This window comes from Xenia sp. Carnegie-2017, unplaced genomic scaffold (assembly GCF_021976095.1).
Source record: "Xenia sp. Carnegie-2017 unplaced genomic scaffold, XeniaSp_v1 HiC_scaffold_21, whole genome shotgun sequence".
NCBI classification, from domain to species: Eukaryota; Metazoa; Cnidaria; class Anthozoa; order Malacalcyonacea; family Xeniidae; genus Xenia; species Xenia sp. Carnegie-2017.
This window is the reverse complement of record NW_025813484.1, coordinates 4,579,699-4,598,706: the sequence shown is the minus strand read 5'-3', so window position 1 is coordinate 4,598,706 and position 19,008 is coordinate 4,579,699. Positions and strand designations below refer to the sequence as shown.

Sequence of the window (19,008 nt, the reverse complement as noted above, 5' to 3'; positions counted from 1 at the left end):
CTCACATTAAGAAATTAACTTACCATAAAAGATACTTTTATTAATGACGTTTTATCTATGCCTTAAGACATCTTCGGATAAAATGATAAATATTTACATGGGGCTTTAAATACAAGCAGATTATCCGAGATATTTACGAAATTGTCAGAGGAAGAAGATGACCTTGTGATTTACGAAAGTCTTCTCATACGCAAGCTTAAACCCTCTCTGAACACTCAAGATAACTCCTTCCCCCTCAACCTTATTTAATATTTAATATGTTGCCCCTTCCATTCTGTCCTGTCTTCCAAACTTCCTATTTTCCTCAAATGCAATTTAACACCCTTTAAATACAATAAGCAAGAAGCACATTTTCGCAATCTCGAACAATTTTCATAGTTTGGTATTCATTATGCACGTACAAATTTTTAACAATTATTGAAAAAGGTTGAGCCAGATATCAAGAATTATTCAGAAGAAGATCGGTATTAACTGAGGCGGATAACGTTGCCTAGTATCTCGGAAAATTTTTTGACATTATGCAAAACTGAATTGAATATTTATCCTCAATAATTCGAGTGAAAATACTTGGTAAAACGCTTGCAAATCTCGAGCAAGATTCCGCCATTACAGCTTTTTTGTTTACAATCTTGAATTTTCACATGAGCAATTACGTCACCTACAAATGATTTTTGATATCTTTTCAACAGTTAGCCAATCACAACTGTACAATGAATAATATTATTTGAAGTATGTTCATCAATTTACTTCATTTTTTGGCCATGATATTTGCGAGATTACCCACATGTACGCACTACGTATCTATTTTAAAGAACGTTTTCTTACTAGGCTATACCTCCAGTGCTTTTTAACAGTTAAATTAAGTCACTGTTATTTACTATTTCATCCGCTCTTCTCCCGGCTTCAAGTTGTAGTTGGGAAATAGTTTTAAAAGAACCTCTTCGCCGTATAATCGTTTTATGTCTCTACAAATGACTATGAACTGAACTCCAAATTCAATAACTGACATCTTCTTTTGTTTTGAAGTTTTTGATGTTTCCTGTTGAATTGTATAGTCTTCGATACTGTCGTTTTCACTACTCGAGATAATATACCCTTGCGTGTGCATGGCTACAATCGTTCCACTTATATCGAAAACAGGAGAACCACTTGCTCCTGAGAAAAACGTTGTATCATACGATAGTTTATTCTGATAATCTTCAGTTTTATCAAGATCGCGCTCTTAGCACATCATGCATACGACGATAGCCGACAACAACACATGTCTCGTTTTTCATTTCTTCACATCTTGGATGGCCTACGATGACGACCCGATCGTCAGACAGCTGCCAATTTCTTACGTAAAGTCCGAGTGGTATACGTTTTTGCAATGCTGGACTATCTTCCAATTTGAAGAATTTGTAATCTAAATACGCGTTCTCTATATTCGGATCATTATTTTCATCAACGAATACAGCGTTCATCACACTCTGTTTCCTTGAAAAATAATCAAAGTTAACGATGATTCGCGGAATTTAGTGTTCCTTGCTTTTTCTTTCTTAATCATTCTGTAAACGTGATAGTTTGTTATAACCAACTTGTCCGCTACAAGAAAACACGTTCCTCCAACGTTGCCGCAAGTTATTTGACCGATCCAATCAATGTATACTGCTAAATCTTTATTCAATCTTGCAGGAGTTGCGGTCGATGAATTCTTACATACTTCACATTTCACAAGATTAAGCTTTTCCGTGTCGGCTTCTCCCATAAAGTCGACTTTTCCATGCGTTTTCTCTGCGCTGTCCGCCGTCAGGCAGTCGCAGAGTGACGATTTGACCTATTCGGTCATGGCTGCTTGAACTCTGTCGTCAAATGGTTTATGCACCATATTTGTCGATCATACACGTAAGTTGGTAGGATATCACTGACATATTTTTTAACAGCAAGGATCTTATTAGTGGTTAACATCCCTGCTCGTGATGTATCTTTTATCAGTTCGTCTAACTTTTCATCTTTAAACCAAAAAATTACCTTAAGATAGCTTTAAATTGTACAATCATTGCAGTAAATTGAAAAAAAAAGAAAGAGATCTACCTGTTATTGGTTCAACGTTTGTTTCATTTTCATTTGGCTCAAAATCACTTACATTCTCTTTATTCTCCTCTGCATGTAAAAAATGAGATGTAAAAAAATTTTATTTTAAGAGTTGGTCTTGGAGTTTAGAAAACTAATTAAATTATGCTTGTTGTGTGTAAAAGTTAATATTGTGTATTTTTTAGGGCTTAATATTAAAAGAAAAGTATATCACAGAAATATTTCCCCATGCATTGTCGTTCTATACCTTCTTCTGATGATTTCTTTCTCTCTTCTGCAAATTTTAACACCTTTTGCACGTATTCAAGTGCTTTTTCTTGCTCCCCAAACTTAAATGTACATATAATAAACCTGTTAAAGCTTTTTCGAATAAAAGCTGATCACAACTTTCCACTTCAAGGAGTTTTAGTAAGTTACTGTAAGGTGATTCCGCTTTCCGAAAATTAAATTTTTCCCAAGCAAGTAACGCGATCTCTATGTATGTCAATCCCAATTCATGGATATAACTTTCAAGCCTGTCTTCATTGCGCATTTAATCGCCCATAGTCCTAGCTCTTTCTGCATATTCCTCTGCTTTTCTCGCAATCTCCTCAGCCCTCTCTTCTCGATCCAGTTGCTTTACAGTATTTGCAATTATTCGCCCGTGCAATTTTACCAAATTTTTATGAATTTCCGTAATCATTCGCTCATTGGCTATTTCTTTTGCAATTTCGCTCCCTCTATGCAAATATTCATCTGGTCTTTCGACTTCATTTAACTGATGGTATGCGTCGAAAAGCTTTAAACAAAATTTGAATCCCCGCGTTTTACCAAGCTGAAGTGAAATGCCAAGCGTCTCAGCATATGACTCGCCTGCTTTTATATAATTACCATTTTGATAAAAAATATTTCCAATGAATTCTAAAACATGAGCTCGATTGCTCGGCTCTACTTCAGATAAGACTTTCACAATATAATGGGCAAAGGATTCGTAGTCCTTTATATTGTAAAATCCAATTTCTAGTCCAAGATATGCGTTTATTTTCAATTGTTTTCTTCCATTCGCGATGGAGAGACGTTTTGCCTGTTTATAATAATCATTGGAGTCTGGATGTTTCTCATTTAGGGCAGCAACCTAACCACAAATAGCAAAGGATTTCCGCCTCGTTAGTTGGCAAATTTATAAAAAGGCTTTGTGCATTTTCGTAGTTTTTGGCCGCTTCTTCATACATGAATTTATTTGCGAAAATGTCCCCCAAAACGTTGATGCGCTTCTCTTTTGATATCATTGAATTCATTGTTTTCGTTTAGAACGACTATTGCTCTTTCAAAAAACTTTATTGCTTCGTCGTTATCTGTTTGTTTGGATTGGTCGTCGCGGTTATCGTTTACCTGATACCTACAATTTAAATGCAAATTAATTAATGAGTAAAAGTTTCATGAAGACGTTTAGTTGACTATTTACATAAAGATGTTCACTATCACTCAGCAAGGCCACAATCTCGTTAAAATCAATGGTTTTCTGGAGATTATAACATGCATATATGAATATTACCCCCCCCCCCTCAACAAAAATTATCGTGGCTAGCTACGGCACTGGATGTCTGGATCATTGTGAATGTTATTGTCAAACAATGACCAGAATTTCAACCAGTCTTAGATCAATCTTTATAATGTTTTTTAATTAAAAATAGAAAATACATTTTCTTTTACTTAATGTGATATTTCTATTGATCCTAACGACCTTACCGTTTTCGTTCCTCTGATTTCGTCCCTTTGCTGACAGATGCAAATAAATATTTCCCAAATCAATGCAAGCTTGAGCTATTTCACCAATATTGTCTCTTTTTATTGCTATACCTAAGCTTTCTTCACAATATTCAAGTGCGTTATTCCAGTCATTTTCCCATTGAAAAAAATATCCCAACATTTTCAGTGCACTAGCTTCCAAATCTTCTTTCTCAAGCTCACGTGACCTTTTCAAAACTTTCTTCATGTAGTCGATTGAAATTTGACCGTCACCCTTAAAGTTATAAATGTCTCCCAGCTCAAAATATGCTTGTAATAAATCCTAAGTTCTTTCATTCTCTTCTTTTTCTTGATTCAATACTTTTCCCATACATTCTAATGCAATTTTCCAAAAATTTTTGTTGTCATAATTAATACTTTCTAAGGCAGTACTAAGGTACTGCCTTCGCTGCTGTTTTCTGGAATTTCTTGTGTAATTCTCAAACCTTGCTTTAAATTCTATAACGCTTGTTCATGGTAGCCATTCATTTTATGTGCATGAGCTAACCCAAAATAAGCTTTGACTACTAGACGTTCACGTTGCTCTTTTTTCGCTATAGTCAATGCTGTTTTGTAATACTTTAGTAGTGTGATATACTTTGTTGAATTACTCGAAGCATTTTTACGACTATAAATAATTCCTAAGCCAACAAGTGCCTTAGCTTAGCTTAAGGTATCATGACACTCACTTGAAATTTCAACACTTTTATTTAGATAAACGGATGTTTCTTCATCTTTGCTACAAATGAAGATGTGTCCCAGCTCAAAATATGCTTTAGATAGTTGAAGTTTGTCGTGTCCTTTGTTGGCGAAATTCAAACTTTCTTCGTAATGCTTAATAGCATTTTCCCAATCGCTCTTCCATTTACAAATATGTGCAAAGCCCATGTGGGCCTCAGCTTTCATATCTAAATCATCTTGTTTCATTGAAATATCCAGAGCTTTGTCTAAATGATCAATTGATTTTTCATCGTTGCATTTTAATCTGTAAAGAATTCCCAATGCCATATTTGCTATCGCTTGTTCTACTTTAAAGTTTTCCGTTTCATTGTACGGAAAATTCAAGACCTTGTGGAAACCGGATATAGCTTTGTCTTATTCATTGCCTAAGAAAAGTTGAAACCCCAACTTGATTAATGTTTGTGGTTGTTGCATATTCTGTAAGAAAAGATGAAAACAATTAACTTTTTTCAGCTTTAAACTATGAACGCATTCATCGTTCTATATTATCTGGGCAACTGGGATCACTTCATTCAGTCGGAGACAAATTAACTGTCGTTATTCGCACTTGAGCAGTACCGCCGACAATTATTAGCTATTCGTAGTGCTGTGGTGTTGTGAAATTTTACTTTTTTGCTTGTAAGTACTGCTGAGCCTACATCCTTTTCTTTTCTCAAGTTTTGTTTAAGTTTTGCTTTTTTTCCAAATCCGTTCAGTTTTCCAAAAATAAACTGAATCAATCAAATGCCATGGCCCATAAGTGCCATAGACCACAATTCACTGTAATTCTTACCTCATAACAGTGCTGCCACTCCGTATATGCACATTTCACCTACCAAAACTTTATATTCCCCTACCTCCCCTACGACGATTTTCCTTGTTTTCTCCTACTTTCCCCTAAGCAACAACGTATTCCCTATTATATACCTATGCTGGGTCAGACCACTGAACTTTTTAGTCCGTTTGTAAAAAAGTGAATACAAAAAAAAATTGAAAAACATCTGCACTACAAAATTAGTAATTTGGCGTAAGACGTTGTGACGTAAAGACACGCAAAAGACAGAAATGACACATTGTGTTTAGGCTAAATTGCTAATCTTCTATTGCCATATATGGTCACAAAATGTTCCAACAAAGAGTTTCTGTTACAATCACTTCTTAAATAGTGAGAACACAAGTAGAAAGGGTATTTTGGCAAAAATTAGAATAGACATTCTCATTTATAAACGATTTTCTTTTCTCCCTACAATCCCCTACATTTTACAGTTTTCCCCGTAGGTTCCCCTACCACCAACAAACCACTAAATCCCCCTACTGTGGGGTATTTCCCCTACGAGTGGCAGCCCTGCCTCATAAACCCTATATTGCCATATTACATGGAGTGGGGCTCTATACTTTATAAACATGGCGGAACGCATTAAAATCTCAGGGGCCGGTTGTATAAAAACGTAGTTAACTTTAACTATAGTTAACGTTAACTACCGTAGTTAACTCCTTAACTGTAGTAACTTAACTGCTCGACTTAACTGCGTTGCACAAAACGTAATTTGTCGGATAGTTAAGTAACTGCGTAGTTAACTTGCGTGGAAATTGCGTGTGGAGTGTTGTTTACGTTAAATGACATAAAGTTTAATCAATTTATGCTTTGTAATGGCGGGCAAGTGAACTATAAAATGACTTCAAAATCAAGAAAAATCTCTTCAAGATCAAGAAAAATGACAACAAAAGATAAGTTGTAGGCTGTTTTTCGTCAGCAAAACTTGGGATGTTTACAGCACTGACGAAAGTAGTACACCATCCATAAAGCTCTTATTCTAAAAGCCTTTGCCATGGAAGATACATATGTGATTAAAAACTCAAGGTAAAACCTTGTTGATCAACAACATCTCGCCCATAATTGTCTTTGAGAAGCTAAGCCCCCATATTTAACTGTTTTTTGAAAAGTTAACTATGCTCCATAGCATAGTTAACTTTAACTACCTTTTAACGTACTGCAGTTAGCGCTAACTACTTTTTTATACAACCGACTTAACCGCGTGGTTAAATTTAACTACTTTTTAACTGCAAAAAGTGTAGTTAACAAGTAGTTAAGAGCTTTATACAACCGGCCCCTGATTGGGAAAATGATGAAGAGATGAGACATGATCTTGAAAAATATGTACAGCGAAATTTAAAACGAAAAGAGACACTAGACTATATGTCTGCAGAGTATCCCATGTATGCATGGAGCTTTCGCACTTTAAGTCGCAGGCTTCAACATTTTAATATTTAATACACGACATTGCATTGGAAGACGTTAAAACAGCTGTCAAAAAGGAGTTGAACGGTCCTGGCGTTCTTCTAGGTTATCAGGCAATGCAGCAAAAGGTAAGAGAGGGGCATGGGCTCAATGTTTCACGCGACTTAGTTTACGCTGTAATGGGAGAAGCTGACCCAGAAGGACTGCAATCACGAGGTGGAATTGGAAAACCGAAAGGACCACGTAGAACAAACGCGTTTGTTGATGAAGGCTTTTTCGTTGGGGTCTCATGAGATTTCCACCGTTGATTGAAACTGATTTCTATTGGCTTTTCATGACACAAATGGCTCTCATCACTTCCCTCAATAAAAGGAACATGGATTACCTTCCAATTATTTATCCTGAACTGATTCAGTTCAAGATGGCCCTCTCTCCCCAGCTAGATGATCCAGCACAACCCGTCTTCCATGTTGAAATAGCGCTTGCATGCCTCTTTAATATTTTGGATTGTTTGTTCTCCACCAAAAGGAACACTTGCTAATGGCCCAATCCTTGCGTATTTTTGATACCTTCCTTTGACATGAGACGACAATCTTTGAACTGTGATATAGTCCATGTCCGACTTGGAAGTTTTTTCTTCTTTTCTTCTCTTTTTTGAGATTCGCTCCTTAAACTTTGCAAAATCCTCTTTGAAGTTTTGTTTTGACATAGTTTCGAGAAACAGCCTTCGCAATGGTAGCAATTTCAAAGTATAAATAAATATAAATAATCAAAATTCGAAAATATACCCCTTGTCCAAATATTGACTCTGTACTTCATGTCATTTAGTTAAACAGATAATTTAATATTTGATGCTAATCACAGGCTATGGCACTCGTAGGCCATGGCATTTGATTGATTCAGTTTATTTTTGGAAAACTGAACAGATTTGGAAAAAAAGCAAAACTTAAACAAAACAAAACTGAAACAAAACTACAATTGAACTGTTAAAAAAATATTTAATTCAAACTGTGAAATAAATCAAGTTTGCTTTGTAAATAAATGGAAATGAAATAATATCAATAATGGAGTGGAAACACTAGAAATTAGCATGGCACCAGTGAACTCTACACAATGAACTCTACAACAACTGGAAGGCTAACTCAATATAGACATGCATAGACATGCACAATTGTTATGAAACGTGTTATTTTAAGTGGATTGTGTGTATTTTGCACAGCTTTCAAAGATACAGACTACCTGTAAAATTTGCTACAAAGCGTGTGGCCCATTTTTTTGACAGTACCCCTTCCAACAAGTCAAAACAAACGTCACTTGCCAAGAAAGCATGCATTATTTCCAGAGCTTCCACAATGGCTATGTCAAATTTCTTGTTCGGACTCTAAAAAATCTTCTTTCTGAGTAAATTTCCTTGCCCAAATTTCTTAATATCTTTGCAAAATTCCTTGCAATTATCCTTAAAAATAGCTAATTTTGGTTGTCATATATACGATTAGAGTACAAAAATGAACTAGTACATTGCAATAATTGCGCAATGATATAAGTTTTTAGTACCACTTTGTTTATAATAAGAAAATTTACTAAAGTACCAAATCAAATTAACATATGAACTTAATTTGTAATACTGATTTAATGTAACAAAAAATAGCTTTACCTTGTTCTTAGCTTAACTGATAACTCAGCATCATTTGACAATCGGTGATTCCCAACATGAATCAGGTGTATTTTTTAGTTAGCCAGTAGAAATTCACCAAACGTCCTCTAATCATAAACTTACTTATTGGCTGCAGAAAATAAAAAGAACCAAAGGCTTACTGAAACGAAAAGACTACAGCAGAAGATGTAAGGAAACGGTTTATGGGAAGTCTTGCTGAAAAAGAGAAAAGGAAAATATATCAATTAAACAATAAAGAAACAGTTGTTTAGAATACTTCAAAGAAAGGGAAATGCAAACAAGGAACAGGAAGTGGCAATAAACAAAAGAAGAAGGGAAAAGAAGTAAAGAGTTGGAGTTAAAGAAAAGAATGAAGAAACCCATACAAGAAATCAAAGAAACGTGGTTGTTGAAATGCAGCAACAGTCATAACAGCAGCATATGCCAAGTTTTTGCGAATGTGCAACAAAACAAGTTGTCCCTGGAGTTTTTCAACAATGCAAAAAAATTATAAAACAGACAAATGTTGCATTCAATTTTTAAGAGCCCTGGGATTTGACGAACCAATCAGAACGTGGGCTGTGATCTTTATTACAAAACAATGGATAGATGTGTTGATGACGCGTGTACGAGATTAAATCGTGGACTCGCAAAAAGTAAAAACGGAAATGCTTGAGCAAAATGGCCGATGTCAATGAATACGAGAGAATTTTATGTGTCAAAAACGAAGTTTTTGTTTTTCGAATACCGCCCAGGAGTACAAACAGAGGTTACAGGTATGTATCGATACTGTAGGTTTAAATAATTGCTGTTCATGTAACGAATATGTAATGTTTTATTTGTATGTCTTTGTTAATTTACGTTTATAGTTAAAATGAATGTCAATTTCCGCCGTCAGTTAAACATCACACTTTAGCCTTGTTAAAAAATGTCGTTACGGATAACAAAATATTCATTTTTCCTCCATAATTATATATATTTTTTGATTCTTCGTGACATTCGGTAGTCCTTACCTCTCGTTACATTCGCGTTAAATTATGCCAAATAGTTCTAATTCTTTAATTTTATATTTAATTAACCATACCGCATTATTTTATCATTTATTATCAACGTGCCTTGCCGTCATTTTAAAGAGTCTTGAGTATTTTGACTGAACTACTTCTACTTTTGAATGAACTAATTTATTCTAAAGCAGACTGTAGCATATGTTTATTTCTGCACCTAATACAATATCAAACAAAAAAGTTAAAAATGACATGTCCACTCCTGCTTGATTAGTTAATTTTGTTACTTGTGCCATTTAAAAAACCCCAAGTGAAATTCCTTTCGTTATGGCTAAAAATGAAAGTTTGTTGATTATTATTGCCAACTAAAGTGACTTTGAATGCTCACTAGAAATTCCCTAGTATCATTTTAAGCCCCTTGATAATCTAGATTTTCACAGTCATGTTACCATACACAAAAGCACTTTGTTTCACTGTTAATATGAACCCAAATACAAGGCCTTCTTTTTATTTGTGGTGATTACGAACATATTTAGATTAAGCTCCCATTTTTATGATGTGAACTCTGGTCTTCCTACCATAAATGCGATATTCTTGATTTTCTTTTGTTACTAGTAAATAACTCCCAAGCAGTTTCGTTTCTTGGTGACTTTAGTCAGCACCATTGTGACCATATATGAAAGTTTTTTACCAGATTCTGTTAGATGTGCATAAACATTCACTCCTCTTTGCAACTTTGCAAATATATAAAGCAAGTGGTGGAGTCTAAGCTTAGGGGTCTTTTCATATGAGCTGGGTTGCCCACTTTACCGTGCTATGCCATGATTTACAAAATCTCGCCTCTTTTAGTATTTGCATGTAATTTCTAATTTTGATTCATTTGAGAGGCGGACTGGCTTGTTTTGCCGGGGATCTTGCTTGAGCTAGGTAGGATCTTGGCCTAAATAGGTTCATGTGAATGCACAAGGCGGGCTAGCTTGGCATGCTGGGCCAAACATCGTACTAGTGCACATGCTTGTGAAATTCAATTTGATGAAATATGGTAGGCAAGCAGAAGAATATTTTTTGGTGGACCATAGAATGATGCGGAACGTCATTGAGTTTCTTTCAGCTTATAAAAGTTAAGTGAAACATCATGCGTGCTTGATTAATTATTTATGTATTCGCCAGGCCACCCTGCCTCATGTGAATTAAATAATAAACTGGCTTGGCAAAGTGAGCTAGCCTGGCAAAGTGGCCAACCCAGCTCATATGAACAGGCCTTTGGTTTTAGACAAAATCTTACTAAGAAATTGGCATATATGGCCAAACTGGTCAGCTTTGTTCTTGTCAAAATTTTACCCTCATAATGTCATCTGCTAATAATGACCCTAATTATATTTGTATTATTAATGTTTATTTTGATTATAGAGCTGCTGATTGGAAATTAGATCAACCTGATTGGACAGGAAGAATGCGTGTTTGTTCTAAAGGAAACGAACTTTATGTAAAACTTGAAGATAACACTAATGGTGCGTATAACATGTTACTTATTCATGATTTAGGCAATTTGAATCAAGAAGTTGGTTACCTCAAGCAAGTTAAAAACAAAATGAAAGGAAATAGTTATTTTAATGTAAATAGTTGAGTTTGGAAACATTTACTTTTTGAAAATGGCTGCATGTTCTGTTTTAAAATAGCTACATAATCCAGTTCTTCAAAGGACGATTTTGAAGAAGCACTTTTCTCATTGACCCATTTAGATAGTTTAGGCAGTTCTAAATACTTTCACAATGTATTTTATAATTCTGAAGTGTGGTTTTTGTGAATTTTTGGTGTTCAAAATTGAAAATGTTACACTGCCAATATAAAAATACTAGTACCTGAATTATTTGTAACATCACATCCCCAGTAATATGCTGCTAAATTAACACGGCAAATTTGGCAAAAACCTCGGTGAAAAAGATGTGTACTGATGGCTTTATCTTACTTATCTTACGTTGTTGCAACCAAGTTTAGGATGAGAATTGGGTTATTGTCTTTTGGTTTTAGAAGCATGATTGAAATGGCTTGCCAATAACTGTCATCAATAAAAAGCAATGGAACTCATGCGTAGGATAAAAATATGGCACACTTTGTTCACGGTAATTAATCAAACCATACGCGAACGCTTATCCATCTTCCAAATCTCAGATCATTTTGTGTTTTTCGTCTTAAGTTAATAAGTTTAAGTTTTTGCACACGAATTTTTTGCGCAAGTACGAACCCTCGAATACACGAGGGGGCCTTGAGGTTTTGCTAGCGTCGTTTAAAGCTGTTGTTTCAACATTTAAGGCCTCTACCTTGAACAACAATACAAATTCGTTCACTGAGCACACATCGAAGATCGATACTGTTTAAAAGATGATAATCACTTAGGAACAGTCCAAAAATTTGAATGACCGAAGGGCTTTAAAATTTGCAATTAAAAATGAAAAAAACGAGATGATCCAGATTGGAAACTGGGCGTTCGTGCGGGTATTGACTAAACTCCTTTAAACTTTGTTAGTTTGAAGAACGTGTGCAATATTTTAACCCTATACGTATGTGTTCCAATTGCCTTTTATTTGTGTGATTTTTTGGAGCAAGCCAATTTCGAAAGTACTTCTCGGGGAAAGAATTGTGAGGTTGCTTATTTGATTTTGGAAAAACTGATCTGGCAATAATGTTTATGATGTAGCAAGTAACAAAACTACTTCGTTATCCCAGTGATCCAGGGTCGTGCCAACAGCTGTTAAAAATGATCATCATTTGCAGTTGCTCATCAAGCTTGATAATTTGGGGAGCTTATATTAATTATATGAATTTTATTACTCCGAAAAAATATTTCGCGCTGAACTTTATGCGACGATTTGAAAGGATTTCATCGGACTTTAAAATGGCAAATTTTAGATTAATGAACACTCCACCCCCACCCCCTTTTTTCCACAATATATTGTAGCTACAATGTCCATCTCTAAATATTTTTCCAAAATTTTCCCCACTCATATATTTAGCGACGTTTTCCCCACCAGCGGATCGATGTTCTATCGGAATACATTACTGAAAATATATTTCCATTTTAAAATACTTCAGAGCAAATCTTATTTGAAGTACCCTGCCTCAAATATTCTTTAGAAATTTCTAACCAACGGCGATGTTAAAAAGTCTTTGAAATTTCAAATGTTTATCTTGACCTATACCGTAGATCTTCGCTCGTTTCCTCAATGTTAACTTTTTTCGACACACATTTTAGTTCACTAGATGTATAGCTAATGTACTTTTCTCGACACACAAAATACATTTTAATCGGGTATAAACTTCTTCTCTTAATTGTAATGTTTAGGCGAGTTGTTTGCCAAATGTCCAGTTGATGCTCATCCTGGTATTGCTGTTGAGTCCGTCTTAGATAGCAGCCGATATTTCGTCTTGAGAATTCAGGATGATGGTGGTATGTTTTAACACGATATCGATTATTTAGTTTTCATGAAACGAAAAGGATGTTCAAGTTTGAGTGGTGTTCAAGTTTAAGGGGTGCATGCAAGAAGTGTTAAGGAGTGTTCGAGAATTACATTTTTGATTAAAGTGCTGAAGACAGTTTCCCTGTCTATCGACGAGATTATGTACATGCGATGTGATGTCGTGACCATCGTATAATTTTTTTTGCAACTATGTATTTTTTGTTTTATTTTTGTTACTCTAAATGAATGATTTCCCTTCACTTATTTACTATTTGCTTCCTGTAAAAACATCAGCTTTCTCGTACACGAAAGTATGCAGGCTTAAGTAGCTATCAGGAGCGAATGCATCATGCTGTGCTCCCTGAAGTTTAACTTCTATACAGTACAAATTTTTAAACAACGTTAATAATTCATTTTATTTGAAAATTTGATACTTGCCAAGAATTCCATGCATTATTACGAATAAAACCAACAATACAATATTTTTTCATCTTATTCTTGCCTTTTTCGGCTCGTACCTCTTTCTTCGTCGTTGTATCTTTGCATTGCCTGCTAAAAGGAAGCTTTGCAGCACTTTCTGCTATGACCTACAAATTGGATCATATTAACACTGTGCGTGCAATTATTTGCCTTTTTGGCCTGTTTTTGATGTAAAATATCTTAACTTGTGGGGGCTTTTTTAGCAACACCCTGTATACATTGGTTGTTAATGCATGTTATCAAGGAACATTATTGGCTAGTGAAAACGTAGTTGGCCTTCGGTTTAAAACACAACCCTAATATATAGAAGTAGACATAAGCCTTATACCAAAGTCCATTATTTATATTCATGTAGCTGCATTGATAGCTCTTTATTTCGCTAACGAACATGTACTGTTCGTGGAAGTGTTTTGAAATAAAATATCTTAACATGTAACATATAAAGTATTATGTATATAGTATATACGTAGTGAACATCGCTATTTAACTAATAATCTATTTGTTTTGTTCAGTGAATAGATTTTTCGGTGAATTCATCGTTTTTACTTTCTATTATTTTTTTTTTAACCGATAGTTTTTTTCTAGGCCGTCATGCTTTTATCGGAATAGGTTTTCAAGATCGAGGAGACTCGTTTGATTTCAATGTTTCACTACAAGATCATTTTAAGTACGTGAACCTTGTTTTTTTACATATTCGTTTAGATTAATATTTTTTATGGTTTTTTTTGTCATCGCAAAATCGTTGCCTTTCATAAGCCCATACTTGTCGTATCGGTCTATGCCAGTGGTCTATGCAATGTATTGAAGAAAAGATTCTCTCCTTTCCTCCTATGTCACATCCGTTTTCAACTGTCGCATAAATTATACTGCATTATTCAAGCTGCTCCCAGGAACGTCTTCCAACTCTGTTCTGATATCATCTTTTACGAACTTTTTAACATTTTTGGCAGAAAGAACTTTAAGACACGAGATACAAGCAAAATTTACTGAAGATACACTACCAAGCTGAAAATAACTCATTTCACAAAAGCTTTTTGAATTAGATATGCGAAGACAAGCTTTTCTTCAATATTGCGTGCGTTTACCCGTACAAAATGTATGGTTTTATGATATAGATTAAGAAAAAATTCGAACAGTGGCTGCATAATCATGCGTACAATTACATATGATAGAGGTGTTAATGATTAATGAATTACCAATTGCAGTTCATATGTAGTAACATTAGTTATTTTGTGTGTTTTTTTAGGCAACTTAAGCAAGAGAAAGATCACGCTGATTCAGAGACAGTGAATGCTCCTAAGTTAGATCTTGGTTTTAAAGAAGGTCAAACAATAAGAATAAATTTTGGGGTATGTTTAGTTTTTCTAAAAAATTGAAACAAACAAAACCGATTATTCACTTGTAGCTACTGTTGAAAAAAGCTATCACTATTTTATTCTTAAAACAATGTATATTGCAATGACAACTGCAATCAATAGGTGATTACTCATGTAGTGAGTTAAGAAGGCTTAAGGAGGCTCCTACAATTCACCCGAGATTCGGGTGTTTCAGGTAGCCTTCACTTTACAACATTATTTTGATCACACACACTGAAACTTTGGAAATATGAAGTATGCGGGAATATTCAAGAATGTCAGTAAAGTCTAAAAATGCTTGAATAGGATAACTTTTTGCGTTGTTATGGCAACCATGTCTCATTTTCTTTTACACTTTTATTGTCTAGTTTTTAAGGAATTGACCGTATCTTTTTTTTTGGTTCCGTGAATTTTTCTGATTTTTTGCGTGACGATTGTTATTATTCATTCAGGAAACATGTTGAACATTGAAGGATTTCTATAAATAATTTTTTGAGATATTTGAAATTTCGGCTACATGAAAACTTATTTGTAGATTTTCTTCTATTTTGCGTATGTTATATTTTTTAGTAATAAACATCCACTTTTAACTTTTAACAAAATTTACCGAAGGAAAAACGAAAAAATTTTCAACAAAGTCAGCGCGGCCATGCGTTTATGTAGAAAAAAATCCACTCGACATTAGCGCAATATGCGCGTGCAAATTATCACCAGTCCCCTGCTTAGTAACTGCAGGGAGCCTCCTTTTACACTGTGGCTTGTACAAACACAAGCCGTGCAAACGTCGTCAAGAGACTGAATTTAGTTGAAAGAATAGATATCATTAAAGGTCCTCATTTTTGTCTTAGCTCACAGGTCCCGTAACGTAATTAGTAATCCGCCACTGTTTCCAGTAGAAACCAATGCACACGATTAAAATATTTTTGTTGGAGATGCGAATGCGATATTGTTTTTATCACTTGTTAAACTGCGTAGACCATATCAACATGATTCTTACGAATATTTCGTGAAAGTTCTTAAATTAAAAGAAGGTGTTTGAGTGTCCTTTTGTTCTAGTTTTTTGGTCAAATTCTAAGAAACATGTGATTTAGGGTACTAACTTCTTTTTTCACTAGTAGAGGTAAATTGTAGTCTTTAGGCGCTAATTTAGCCCGCGGTTAGCCTGGATTCAGCCAAGCGATAAATGATTTTGGCAAATTGAAACGATTCACTACTCATTATCAGATAAATCTTCCCGAGCAATTTCACAATATTCTGGTTTAATAACTTTGTAAAGCATTTAAAATTACCACAACCAATTTGGCCTAATTTAAAAATTGCGAAAGGAATGACTTGTGGCGCTTAACAAACAATTGTAATTTTTAACCTTGAAGTTTTGCCTCCTTTTTAATATCTCGAAATTATTTCACGCCTCACTGAATCCCGGTTGGCCAGGATCATGTAAGCAGCGCCTTAAAGTCTTAATTCGTAGTGTCGGAGCTTTTAAGTAAGCTATGCCTCGCATTACATAAAAACGCACTATTCTTCGATTCATCAGATTTTCTGCTTTTCTATATTTTGATCATATTCGTGTGACGATTTATTGCATCAGTTGTGTTTTGCATGCAATTCAAGGTCTTCAAAATCTGTCGTCGAGTGTTTTTGAAAGATACCTAAATTTTAATATTTTTGCATTGCACGAACCCCAAATGAACGAGCTTTCTTTTTGTAGAACAAAACTGCCAGTGCGCCGACAAACAAATCGAAATATACAGGTATGCTATAGTTATGGATATGTTTCAATCATATTGCTTTTTATATCATTTTGTAAAAGGCATGCCTTTATTGGTCTATAGCCGTGTTTGTATTAGCCTGTACAAACAGATTTGAGCTCGACCTTAGGCCTGAGACTTGTGCAAACACAGCAAACATCGCAAATTATAAATCTAAGTGTTCCTTGCAAGTGAGGACCAGGCTTATGTACGTGCGCGCGTCTTTTATTTCTTGTTTCATTTACTGTACTTTTGTTCGATGCACCGTTGTAGGAAACTCCACTGTAGGTGTACTACCACCGCCACCAAGCGGAAATGTGGTACCAAGGATTGCTGGACCAGTTTCTGCAACAAGTGGCAAACCAAATACGACCAGCAACATCGGCTCATCTGCGTTTCAGCCCACAAATATACCACTAATGACGAATAACACGCCTTCTGACTGGAGTGACTTTACGATGGCATCTTCATCGAACCAACCGTAAGTCTTGTGCAATGAATGATGAGAAACTTTTAATTTTTAATTGTACATGACAGGTGATGTTTTTCATGTCCTGCAATTTGATTGACTGCAGAAGCGGCGGCTTTCTACGAAATCTTGACCGTGATCAAGAAGTGTGTTTGTTAAAAATTTGTTTACAAAGTACCATTTAAATTTTTAAAATTGATTTAAAAGCCATGTAAATTATTCAAGTTGAAAGTAAAGTGTATTCAGACGGCACACTCAAATCTGTATTAAGGTTTGATTTTTAAAATGTGTGATAGGATTGGTTTAGTTTTTAATCTTTCTTTTATGTTTTGTTTTTTTGCCATCTTTCAAGGTGGCGTCCTTGCGTTCGTAGAAAGCAATCAATTACCGTCTTAATAAACCACATAAAAATAAAAATGTTGTTTATCGGTGAAGGTTGGTCCTGAAAAATATCATCAGTTCGAACCTTCCAGCCGGTAAATAACATACATTTTTTATTTTTATTTAGTGGTCCAAAATGATATTTTTTTATTTCCAGCAATTTGATTGGCTGCCTGAGAGTAGTTATCATGTGACAAAGCTGCATGATAACTACTCCTGAGCGGGCAGCTTTTTACGATAGCTGAAGCGATATTTTTTCGCAATATATTTGTTTACGAAGTGAAATGTAAATTCTTAAAATTGATTTAAAAGCGATATAAATTGGTGAACGAGTGGGCAAAGTGTATTCAGATAAAAGTTATCATAGCAAGTATGAATTTTACTCTCCAGACGAAGCGAAGTTTGTAGAAAAGAATCCAATTTTAGTCTCAACATCAAGTGGCATCGGCCGTCGGCCATTTTACAACGCGAATTTCTTCATAATAAAAATAAAAAATAAATATGTTATTTATACGTCATATGACACGTCATTGACTTTAAAATAACCAAAAATTAAAAGTGAGATCACAAAAAAGGTGGAAATCATGCAGCGAACAAACCAATATGTTTTTTAAGAAATATCTGCTTGTCCTTAAATTATCGTTGAAATTCATATGTTATGTACCGGCTGAAAGGCCCGTGCTGAAAAATTTTTTTTCGTACTGTCAAAATAGGCCGAAGATGATATTTTTTCAGCAAGGACTGACCTAAACGGTAAACAACGTTTTATTTTTTTATAATAAAGCAATTCATGTTGTTATATGGTCGATGTGGCTTGTTGAGACTAAAATTTAATTATTTTCTACAAAGTTGACTTCGTCTGCATGGTAAAATTCACTCTCGCCATGATAACTACCATCTGAAAACATTTTCTTTCTACTTAAGTACTTTAAATAAAATAACTTTACATGGCTTTTTAATAAATTTTAACAATTTAAATTTCCCTTCGTAATCTCCATCGAAAAAATCATCACTTTTGGATCACGGTCAAGATATCGTAAAAAGCTGCCCGCTGCTGTAGCCAATCGGACTGCAGGGCATCAAAATATATCACTCCGCATATAAAAATAAAAATGTTTATCTTTTTTAGGTCCTCGCAAGACGCATCCTGGGTGCAATTTTAAACAACTATCTTGAGAGCGATGTGTCCAAGGCATAGTTTTTCGGCCCAACTTATGCCATTTTCCTCATAATGTCGCTGCTTTAATTAATTACTTTTGAAAACTGAACTCTCCAAGTGTGAACAACTTTGCGAAAGCGAAAATAGAGGAGAACTTTTTAATGTATGGAATAAATCAAATAGGCTGTATTAATTGTGATCGGTCATAGTTCATTGTTTGTAATATGGCAGTTTCTTTGTACATCGAAATACGTCTGTTAGAGAAGTGTATGTTTTAGTGGCAATTTTCATTTAAAACTTGATTACTGGAGATTTTTGTGTATTTTGTACGTTTAATCGGACGATTTACTAAGTTTGTCGACGACAGTAGTGATGGGTACGGTGGCCCACAAGTACAAGCACACTTACAAATAACAGCATACGCCCACGAATTCGAGGATGCACACTTACAAATAACAGCATACGCGCACAAATTCGAGGATGCACACTTACAAATAA

General features: G+C 34.9%; 1 protein-coding gene across 1 annotated transcript; it reads left to right on the top strand.

Annotated features, from left to right (window-relative positions):
* Positions 1 to 9,108: 9,108 nt before the first annotated feature.
* Positions 9,109 to 18,820, top strand: LOC124444504 (adaptin ear-binding coat-associated protein 1-like). The gene is made up of 8 exons (XM_046995129.1): positions 9,109 to 9,229; positions 10,868 to 10,968; positions 12,801 to 12,905; positions 13,981 to 14,062; positions 14,642 to 14,744; positions 16,462 to 16,504; positions 16,775 to 16,982; positions 18,481 to 18,820. Exons 1-8 carry the CDS (start codon positions 9,135 to 9,137, stop codon positions 18,512 to 18,514), a joined length of 771 nt encoding a protein of 256 aa, XP_046851085.1. The 5' UTR covers positions 9,109 to 9,134; the 3' UTR covers positions 18,515 to 18,820.
* Positions 18,821 to 19,008: the final 188 nt, after the last annotated feature.

What these genes read in the sequence shown, in the direction of transcription:
- LOC124444504 (XM_046995129.1), top strand. Translation starts at nt 9,135, where the DNA reads ATGGCCGATGTCAATGAATACGAGAGAATTTTATGTGTCAAAAACGAA. An exon ending in AGTACAAACAGAGGTTACAG is followed by an intron (nt 9,230 to 10,867) that starts GTATGTATCGAT and finishes TTTTGATTATAG; the next exon opens with AGCTGCTGATTGGAAATTAG. An exon ending in CAATAAGAATAAATTTTGGG is followed by an intron (nt 14,745 to 16,461) that starts GTATGTTTAGTT and finishes TTCTTTTTGTAG; the next exon opens with AACAAAACTGCCAGTGCGCC.